The sequence below is a fragment of the Indicator indicator genome, chromosome 10, assembly GCF_027791375.1.
Source record: "Indicator indicator isolate 239-I01 chromosome 10, UM_Iind_1.1, whole genome shotgun sequence".
Classification (NCBI taxonomy): domain Eukaryota; kingdom Metazoa; phylum Chordata; class Aves; order Piciformes; family Indicatoridae; genus Indicator; species Indicator indicator.
Genome location: NC_072019.1, coordinates 22,686,120 through 22,696,963, shown reverse-complemented (window position 1 = coordinate 22,696,963; position 10,844 = coordinate 22,686,120). Strand labels below are relative to the sequence as shown.

General features: G+C 48.6%; 1 protein-coding gene across 1 annotated transcript; it reads right to left on the bottom strand.

Annotated features, from left to right (window-relative positions):
- Positions 1-212: 212 nt before the first annotated feature.
- LOC128969554 (cytochrome P450 4B1-like) lies at positions 213-10,462 on the bottom strand. Its single transcript, XM_054384426.1, has 12 exons — positions 10,277-10,462; positions 9,244-9,385; positions 8,511-8,555; positions 7,708-7,835; positions 7,169-7,293; positions 6,920-7,071; positions 6,635-6,741; positions 5,629-5,819; positions 4,847-4,980; positions 3,878-3,942; positions 2,615-2,697; positions 213-1,895 (listed from the first exon to the last, which is right to left on the bottom strand). Exons 1-12 carry the CDS (start codon positions 10,460-10,462, stop codon positions 1,727-1,729), a joined length of 1,527 nt encoding a protein of 508 aa, XP_054240401.1. The 3' UTR covers positions 213-1,726.
- Between the last annotated feature and the right edge of the window lie 382 nt (positions 10,463-10,844).

The following is a 10,844-nucleotide window of genomic DNA, read 5'->3' as shown; positions in this document are numbered from 1 at the left end:
GACACACCTTTATTGTGTGAGTGCCTGCAGTGATGCTGGTGATGCTATAGCATGGGTGAATACTGGACAAACAGCCTCGTGTCTCACCACGGCATGGTGAGCATGCAGCCCTCCGTGCCTCAGTTTCCCCCCAATACCTGCTGAGCGCTCAGGCACTTGCAGTGCCAAGCTCTGTGCTGTGGGTAACACTACCATTGTGCTGGGCACTGTGATGGAGCAGTGCCAGCTCTGCTGCCCTGCACGGCTGTGGGTGCTTTGTGATGTCAAGGGTGATGGCAATGGGGGTGCCTCTAGGGGTAGAGCCCATCAGCTGTCCCACTGGGGCTTGCCATGCTCCCTGCCAAGCCTAAGGGATTCTGCCAGGGACCAGGGAGAACTCCGGGTTTTTCTGGGCCTCTCACTGCCACCTAGTGATGTATTTCCCACCTCGGACCTGGCAGCTCACCGAGATGGTCCCTCTTAGCCTGTGGTGGGGTGAGGGACTGCAGTGGTCCCTGTGCACCCAAACCAAGTCTGGCCACAGAGCCAGTGCCCACTCACACCCCTTGAGCATCCCAGTCGTGTATTGAGTGGTCAGTTCTCAGCATCAGCAAAAAAAGGACTTGAATTGGACTCATGATCCCTCTTCAGACTTTTTTTTTCCTTTTTTTTTCCCCCAATCTGGTTTTGCTCTTGCCACCAGCACATGCTTTGTTTGACCCCAGACGATTTCAGTTGTTTCTTTACCACAGAAACTCCTGGAGGCAGAGGTGAGTGAATGGTGACCTATGGTGTGGGAAGGGTGGAAACAGGCTCATCAGGCTCATTGGGGGCTGGAGGGAGGTAAAGCTGCTGGACCAGCCCTTGAGGCTTCAGAAAACACTCGAAGGGCTGCACCATCTGCCTTGCCTCTGGGTTGTCAGGACTTATCCTGTATCCCTATGGTCCCCAAATGCAAAGGAAGGTCCAGACATGCCTGGGGAGCATCTCCACAGGGCTTTATTCTCATTTCAGAGAGAAGAGGAGGACAAGGCTGATTACAGACTGTTTTGAGGGCAGTGAATGCTTTCTCCAGGTTAGCTGGTGACATGTCTCTGCGCCTATGCACCCTTAGCTCAAGGAAGTTCATTTCTGGGGCAGAAAAAACCACTGGAATTTGTCTCCATAATGGTGGGCACAGTGCCAGCCCCAGGATGGATTAGGGTAAATAATTTGAGGGTGGTGTGTGAGGATGTCATGTGGCTGCAGGGAGGAGCAAGTCCTCCTGCCCTAGTACACCCAGGCTGGAGGCAAGGGAGGGACATCCTGCTCTGACAGTGTCCAGGCTTTAGACACCCGTGCAAACCACACTGGCATTGTTCATACCTGTGCCTGAGCAGGAAGCTGGCAACACTGAAAATATACAGGCAGGGGACAAAAGTCTTGCCCAGCAGTATTCAAGGGTAGGTTGGAGGCGAGGAGATGAGTAGGACACACAGGATGCCCGTGGAGATGGAGGCTGAGACACAGATGTGTTGCAAAACCCCCTTGGCAGTGTTGTTCCCTGTGCAAAGATGGGACCTAGACCTGCTGAGTTTGGTGTGTGTCTGAGGGAGCTCAGCACACCCCTCTGGCTGGCAGCATGGAGAGAGATTAATGTGAGAGAGGTCCAAGGTGGCCAGGGTGAGTCTGGTGTTACACTCTTAAAATCCTGGGTGAAGCATAGTCCTTGAAAAGTGCTTGCCTCTCACCATGGTACCCCACAGGGTCAGTGAATCTTCTTCAAATGCAGGTGGATCCCATTGCTGGACCTGAGGATCATCTGTGGTATGAGTGTGGGAGGCCTGGATGGGTCAGGGCAGAGCTCAAAGCGGAGCAGAGTCAGGGCCAGAGCCACCTTCATCTCGTTCATGGCAAACTGCTGCCCGATGCAGTTCCTGAGAAAAGGATGACAAAGGATGCTCCTACTGCAGCCTTCCTCCCTGATGGACCCTTAGCTGGGCTCAGCCCATCTGTGAGCTGGGGGACCTCCAGCTGCTGGGACAATGATGCTACATCTTATCTAGGAATCCCCTGATGCCACATCAAAATGCACCCAGCTTTGCAGTAGGCTTTTGCTAGTTTTTGTTAATAAGCATCCAAAAAAGATATGAGATTGAGAGAACTGGGGCTTACTTCACTAAACGTGCTGAATGGATCCAGCTAAAAACCCAGACAGCTCTGAAAGGGTATTTTTGGTTCTGTGTGGAGTATCTCCTCTTGCAAGCTACTGAGACCTGACTATCACACATCTGTCTGTTGATACAGAAGGGAAACTACAAAAACTTGGACTCAGCTGACTTTGAGTTGACCTGGGTATTCATCCCTAAATCAGGGAGCCTGTGTCCCCAGACAGGCAGGCAACAGACAATGTAAACCTCTCCACAAATCTGCAAGAAAGGTGTGTGAAACCTTTCAGTGACCACAAAACTTGGAGTGCAGGAAACACTTCAGAACCGAGAGTGGTGGAGATTGTGCTAGGGAGAGCCTGCTTGGGTTGGACAGGCTGGCTTGGCTCATTGGCACTGAGGAAGGGTTAGCTTCAGGGGCTTGGCTCTGGGCTAGATCTCCCATGCAAGGCAGCATGGGGGAAGGAGGGAGATGAAGAATCTCTCACCTGGATCCAGCAGAGAAAGGCAGGAAAGCATGGGAGTGCCTCTGTGTTGAGTTCTCTGGAGAAAACCTCAGGGGATCATAAACCTGTGTAAGCAATAAAGTCCATTTGGTCAGTGTTTGGTCTGATATGAGCACCATCAAGAAGGACAGGGAACTACTTGAAAGAGTCCAGTGCAGAGTCACAAAGATGATTAAGGGAGTGTAATGGCTGAGGGAGCTGGGGCTCTTGAGCTTGGAGAGGAGGAGACTGAGAGGTGGCCTCATTCATGTTTATAAATATGTGAAGGGTGAATGTCAGGAGGATGGAGCCAGGCTCTGCTCAGAGATGCCCAATGATGAGACAAGGGGCACTGTGTGCAAGCTGGAGCATAGCAGGTTCCATATGAACATAAGGAAAAACTTTTTCAGTGTGAGGGTGACAAAACACTGGAACAGGCTGCCCAGAGAGGTTGTGAAGTCTCCTTCTCTGGAGACACTCAAACCTCACCTGGACACTTTCCTGTGTGACCTGCTCTGCCCTGGCAGGAGGGTTGCACTAGATGATCTTTTGAGGTCCCTTCCAACCTCTAATGCTTTGTGATGCTGTGAGTCCCCAGTCCCCAAGACAGGGCTAGATTTGACCTCTACTGTTACTGGCAGAGCTGCAGCTGACAGGCATCTCTCTACAAAGCCACTGGGTGGGTGAGAAGAAGGCATTGGTTGCTGTGTGGATCTTCACCTTGAGGATACCCAAATTGCTCACTACAGCACCCAATATGCCTTCAGGTGTTTTCTCATTCATGGCAGCAATGGTCAAGTCAGACTCCCTCCAGTTCTGAGATGCCTGATCCTGGCTCTCCAAACAGCCACGGGGGAGAGGCAGATGCACACCCTCCGTCAGGTTTCCCAGATATTTCTTTCTCTGAGGTTCTTTAAGAGAACAGCTTCAAATCACACACTGCCTGGAGGGCTTGAAACTTCTCACACCATGCTGGTCCCTGAGTCTCTCCAGGGCAGATAAAAGCAGTCTGAGTATCCCTGTGTCACCATCCATGTAGACACACTATTCAACACTCTCTCCCAGCACTTTGGAATGTTCAAAGCCTTTGGGATGTTTGGTAACTTCCTTGAACTTTGCATTTAGATATGGACTGTTGGAATAACAGAGATGAAAAACAAAACATGGCAGAGAGACATAGGCTGCCTTGTTCAAAGAGAGTGGATATCTGGGCTCAGAGATTATCTTCCTCTTCTCATTGGAAGTGAATGAATAGAAGTGAATTACCTCAGGGTTCTTCCACACATCCCGGTTCCTGTGAATGCTAAAAATGCTCACGGAAACCTGGCAGCCTGTAAAACAAAAGTGAGAAAAAGCTCATGACACCTCAGAATTAAGATCCAAGAGACATGTCTGTGGGATGCTATCCCTCCCTGGGCTCTACAGGGGCTGTTGCAGGAGATCTGGCAGGATCAATGCCCGGTGTATCCAGGCACGTCACCTCCTGAAACCCTGACATGGAAGAAGGAATGTCCTCAGAGCTGCCCCCATTTTAGTATCAGTGGATGATCTTTCAGTCTTGGCCAGGATCAACAATCATGCTGGAAGGTGTCCAGAGCAGGGTCACCAGGATGAGCAGAAGGCTGGAGCACCTCTCCTATGAGGACAGACTGAAAGAGTTGGGGCTGTTCAGTCTGGAGAAAAGAAGGCTCTGGGGTGACCTTCTTGTGGCCTTCCAGGATCTGAAGGGGGCTACAAGAAAGCTGGGGAGGGACTTTTTAGGCTATCAAGTAGTGACAGGACTAGGGGGAATGGAATGAAGCTGGAAGTGGGGAGATTCAGGCTGGAAGTGAGGAAGAAGTTCTTCCCCATGAGAGTGGTGAGAGCCTGGAATGGGTTGTGTAGGGAGGTGGTTGAGGCCCCATCCCTGGAGGTGTTTAAGGCCAGGCTGGATGAGGCTCTGGCCAGCCTGATCTAGTGTGAGGTGTCCCTGCCCATGGCAGGGGGGTTGGAACTGGATGATCCTTGTGGTCCCTTCCAACCCTGACTGATTCTATGATTCTAACACTCTGCAAGTCCCCTTTGAGGACTGTGAATGCTCTGATGTATGTTCCTGAACTCTTTCCAGCCACCTTCCTGGAAGAGCTGTGAGAGGCCAGAGAAGTTGGAATCCCCAGCAGCCACTCTGCACAGCTCTAGCAAGGATGGCCAGTTTGTCATAGGTAGCAGTGTGAAGGATGAATGAACTCAACAGACCCGCTGGCAAGCTGCGTCCGTCGAAGAACGTGATAGGTTTAGAGAGGTATCGGGACACGGCAGGAACCGGTGGGAACAGGCGCAAGCTCTCTTTGATGCACATTGTGGAGTAAGTCATCTTCCCAAGGTCCTCCCTGGAAGAAAACCATGGCTGTGTTTAGTGGCAGCAATCAGAACACTAGCAATGGGTGGGCTAGACCACAATGTCTTCCGTCTCCTTTTGGGGTTTTTCTTTCTGCTGGTTCCCCCTTTGCTACATGAAAAGCAGAATGCCCCAGTGCAGGTGTGCTGTAAGGTGGATGAATGCAAAGCCTCAAACACAAGCCCTGTGAGGAGAGGCTGAAGGAGCTGGGATTGTTTAGCCTGGAGAAGAGAAGGCTCATTGCTGTCTACAACTACCTGAGGGGAGGTTGTAGCCAGGAGGGGGTTGGTCTCTTCTCCCAGGCAACCAGCAGCAGAACAAGAGGACACAGTCTCAAGTTGTGCCAGGGGAAGTTTAGGCTGGAGGTGAGGAGAAAGTTCTTCACAGAAAGAGTGATCTGCCATTGGAATGTGCTGCCCAGGGAGGTGGTGGAGTCACCATCCCTAGAGGTGTTCAAGAGGGGATTGGACGTGGCACTTGGTGACATGGTTTAGTAGTCATGAGGTCTTGGGTGACAGGTTGGACTTTGATGATCCTTGAGGTCTTTTCCAGCCTTGTTGATTCTGTGATTCTGTGAAGTTTCCTTCCCAGGATGAGTGAGAAGAGTTCAAAGAAAAAAGAATAAGAAGTCTTAGCTTACCACTCAATGGTATCTCGGTTTCCCAAAATCTCCTGGATCTCCTGCCTGCACAGTTGCTGGTGCTCTGGATGTATTGACAGACAATAGAAGAGCCAGGAGATACCACTGGCCGTGGTATCATGACCAGCAAACATGAATGTGTCCACCTCAGCCCGCAGATCCTCATCGGATAGCCCAACTCCATTGGCATCCTACCAAAGAAAAGAGGATTTCATTTTCGAGAGCACATTAATTGGACTTGCTCCATTGGGCATAAAAATAACCCCAGATGCTGGTGAAGAAGGATCCAGTTTGGGATCTCTTGTATCTCCCTGTACGTCAGGAAGCAAGCCAGGGGAAAGCACATCCCATACATGTGAGACCAGTCAAACCCACTGATTGTTGACTTAGGAGTCAGCAGCCCCAGAGTTGGGCTTCTGCGGATGTGGATCCCAGACCTTCAGAGGGACACCCTCTTTGATCCTGTGTTGAGGTTCCTTGTCATGTTTTTCAGTAGTCTGGTTCGAACAACTTTTGGTTTAGATAGAGACACAAAAGAAAGCAGTGGCTCCAGAAAGTGAGAGTGAGCACAGAGTGTGTCTCCTTGCTGGACACCAAATGGCAGCTTCTGGCCAGAGCATCTGAAGGTGTCTGTAAAGGTAAAACTACAGAAGAAACAAAATCTCTCGAGAGGACTACAGCCAAGACACCCCTCTTGTAATATTTCCAAAGATGTTATTCTTCTGTTTTCTGACACTTCACTTATTTTTTACCAGTAATGTGCTCAATTAAAATGAACCTGGAAGACGAAAGTCTGTCCAAGATATTTATATTCAGCCACCACAGCTTACACATTTTTGTATTTCTTTCTCTCTCAATGCACTTTTCCATGATCTGGGAAATCTGGATTGGGGAAGCTATTGCCAGCAACCCTAACCAAGGGTGGTGATCTTCCTGCTGATGCAGGTAGCTTGGAGCCATGCAGGTATGTTCTTTGGCATGTGATAGAGTTATTTCAAACATTCACCTTGGCACAAAGAAGAATGTCCAGAAAATCCAGGTGTCTCTTCTTCTGGATCTTGTCAAGTTCCTTCTCATTGGCGAGCAACATCTTTCTTTCTTTTATTACCTTATCTGCATAGAATAGTGGTCAGTTAGATGCACCCTGCCACACCAGAGACCTCATGTACTTGCAGCTTGGACTTTGTTTAATGTGTAACTCTGTCCAGGGTATGCTGCAGCCCTACTCTGAGCTGCTCCAGATACAAGTGAGGGAGAAGTTCAGCTGGGAGACAGGGCTGGGGAGAAATACCTGTGTGGCTATGGGCCACCTTGCAGGCATCCTGAAACTCATGGCCCTTGCGAGTCAAGTTGTAGAAGACATCCTTGTAAGATAAATTCCGGATTCTCTCACTCACAAGGTAGCTCAGGTCAAAAACAGCTCTGATATAATAGTCTGAGTTGCTGTAAGGAGACCAAGCTGGTATTAGCAATGTAAGTGGGGAAACAGGAGCACTTGCTCCTGAATCTGAAACTAGAATTTGAAAGCTCAGACACTGACCTCTGAGTCTGACAGTTGCTATTATAACTGAAGGCACATTTCATGATGCTGTCCAGTGTCATCAAGCTAATATCTTGAAAGAGCTCTACTGACTTACCCTCTGTGCTCTTCTTTTCCCACTTATCCTAGTGTTGGAAAACAGAGGTAAGGAAAGAGAGTATGAGGTCATATAACCAGGTCATATTTTCCTGTCCCTCTTCCCAGATCTGCACTGCTGATTACTTTCTTTTCACTGTAGGTTCCATGAATGTAATCAAACTCTTCTATGCATTTCTTTTTCTGGATTTGCCATTACTGGCCTAGGAAAGGACATTCTAGCAGTGGTTGATTTTACTGGCAAGCAGATAAAAGAAAGAATAAGTGGAATTGCCAGAGGATGGTGAGGGGAGCAATTTCAGAACTTCAGAACTACCCAAAACATTCAGTGAAACTCTATGAACCATCTAAGTCCAGCATCTTTCCATCAATCATGCCCAGATATGTTTATTTTCACTGGTGCATGGCTGAAAGGTAAAAGTAGCAGGAGAGGTGATCCTTACCAGCATGACTTTGACTGAATCTGACACCATAGGTGCATAAGATTTCAGCACATCATAATGAAAGGCTGGGGTAAGCATCTTCCGGTGCTGGAACCATTTGGCTCCACTCGAGATCAACAGCCCCTTCCCTGGAGACACAAACAGCAAAAGTGCTCTCAGCTCCTCCAGACTCTGATCACAGCTCTGACAGCCTTACTACTGCTTTTGGCCAAGAATGAACAAACATACAGGGTCTAAGAGAAGGAAGAGCTGTTGGTGGAGCCTTTTCTCCAGCCTCTCAGAGGCCTTTCACTTCAGTGTTCTTTGGATGGAGGACAAGCATGGCCACTTCACTGCAACTGACTGTGCTCACCTAATCTACCCTCAAACCAAACCTATTATGGCAAAGACACAGGACTTGCTCTCTCAGATGGGATTTTCTGCCCTAAATTAAATACTTGGGTGCCTTTTGCAGCAATGACAGTTGTTAGCAGGACCCTGGAGGGCCACCTCAAAGCTGTGTGCAAGCCATGAACTTCCCTGTCCTTAGTGTATCTCACTCCAGTTATCCATGATAGTATTCAGTAACTCAGCAAACTGAGAGTTGCTTTGTGAAGGCCAGGGGGTGTGACCCAAGGCAAAGCCACCTGATGTGCTCCACAACTAAGTACTGGTAGCACCACTGGTACTAATGCTGACACTCAAGCTCTCATTTGCAAGCTCTGGTTTTAGACTAGAAGAAAGCAAGCCAAAGGAAGGCAAGAGAGAAGCTGCTGTGAAATGTGCAACACAGCTGAAAGGGATAACAGAAGAGATTGACTTACCAATCCAGGGAACTATGAATTTGTAGGGGACACTGGGCTTGCTATCTGTGGAAGAAAATAGGTACCAGAACAGTATGAATGAAAAATAACGAAAAAGAAAATCTAGGATAAATTGACCTTACAGTTCACCCTCTAAACCCCAACGTAGAATTAGTCACATTTCAAGAGTAACAGCTCTAAAGTAAGTGTTTAAAAGTCACCTTCTACAAATCTGACCTTAGCGAACCTGAGAAAGGTGTAACAAAAGTTGGGTGGAGAGGAGAAGTGGCCACAGAAGATCTTAAAGTTAAGAACAATGGATGGGAATTACTGGAGATGCCTGTGCATTTGCCACTCACAGGCATCATGCTCCACAGAAAGCAGCAGAAGCAAAGACCTGAGATGTCTTCTGAGACCCATTTCCACACCAGCTCACCTACATTATTGCCTTTACTGGGAAACAAAGGTATTGTGGTGGTAGATGCCATAGGAGGCACTAAGACAAGTTGTAATGGAGACTTTAGTGGGAGGAACAGACACATGGTCACTGTTTTGCATGAGAATACAAACAGCTCCATGAAGCCTGAGATGGGCTTGGAGTTTGCAGAGGGGAGTAAAGGAGGAGCTGCACCAGCTGTGAAGGAAGCTGGTAATGGGGATGACTCCAGCAAGTTTCCCCCTTTTTTTTTTTTTGTTTTTTTGGCTAGGGAATTGTCAAGAACATGACTTCCCAAAATGAGCTGTAGACACTTACCTGTTTGTCCAAGTATGGTTTTGGCATATTCAGGATGGTGGACTATTAGAGTGGGCACGACTGGTCCTAACCATCTGGTAAAGGCATAGGGGTATTCTTCTGCCCATGACACAAGCTGATATAATATTTTATCAACAACTATCTGCAATGACAGTAAAGAAGGGACTGAATTCAGACAGAAAAGGAGGGACATGCTGGGGAAGAGCAGAGGTTAAACTTCCCCATGTAAAGCATCCTCCCCTGAGAAACAGGGAGAGAGTGGGTGGACTTGCCCCAGGAGGAATCTCTGTGCTCCAGGTGGAGGAGATGTTGGGCATGCCAAAGGGAGCTTGCACAGGGGGCAAAGCTGCCCAAGCCACCACATCACTGCAGCACAAGGCAGCTCCATGGAGAGTCCCTATCTGGGGCCAGCTGCAGTCAAGCTGCTTTAGGACAACGTGGGCTCAGAGTGGCTTGGTGCTGCTCTCAGGAGCTATGGCTGGCATGGTCAATGCCAAGATGCCTGGTGAATATGCTAGGGGGACCAAGGCTGTTACATGCCTTTCTCCAAATTCTGCAGTGCAAGCTCAGTATGCAACATGGAAGTGAAAACTTCTGCACTATAAAAGGATAGAAATACCTGCAATCAAATGCCCTGCTTTTGTGGCCATGTGGAGGTAGGGGGAGAGACACTTGTTGGTAGAAGGCTTATTTCAGAAAAGAGATATTTTATGGTTGCTCACATTTAAATAACCTTGTGGAAGACCCAGAAACCACCTAACTCCATGTTTAAGCACATGACCCCAAGCAACACGTCTCTTTTTTAAAAATTTTGGGTTTTTTTACCAGAATGATCCCCAGCTCATACCCAAGCACCCTTTCTGCCTGCCTTGCAAAAACCTTGGCACTCCCTATGCAAAGAGGTTATCTCCTATGAAAGGCAACATGAGCAGGAGACATGCACACCCCATCCAATGCCCCCTCAGATCCTGACTGATATCTTGAACATTTGTTGTGACAAACCCACCCTGACTGAGCCCAGCTCCCTTCTTACCAGGTGATTGTGTCCATAGAACCAGTGTTTTGGGGGACCAGGGAACGCCTCCATAGCTTTGGTGAGTTTCTTCCTCTCCTGGTAGAACTGTGCCACCTTCAGGAGCACAAAAATGACACCGAGCACCACAGACAGCTGCAAAGTGACAGCAGAAGGTCTGACTACATTGTCTAGCAGAGAAGACATGCTGGCTGTGTGTCCAGGATGCCTGACACTGCCTTCTCCTGCCTGCTCCTCTTCTGCTGCTCCTGTGCTTGTGCTTAAAGGGGAGCAGGTACAGATAAAAATCCTCTCCCTCCTGCTCTCACTAGAGGTGATCCTGGTGAAGCTCTACTGGCAGCAATTTATAGGAGCAGGAACATCATCTTATGCAACATGTTAGCTTGGGTGGCAACCTGAATGACTCACTGTTTGACCTTGACCAGCAGCTTGTGAACAGAGGTTGCTAGTTAACAAACAACCAGTGTGTATCTGCTGCTTTCTTTCTGGGCCCATAGACCCAGAAAAGAGTGAAAGCATTCACAGTTATCCATGCCCACATGGATGAAGTGATAGAAGGAGCAAGGTG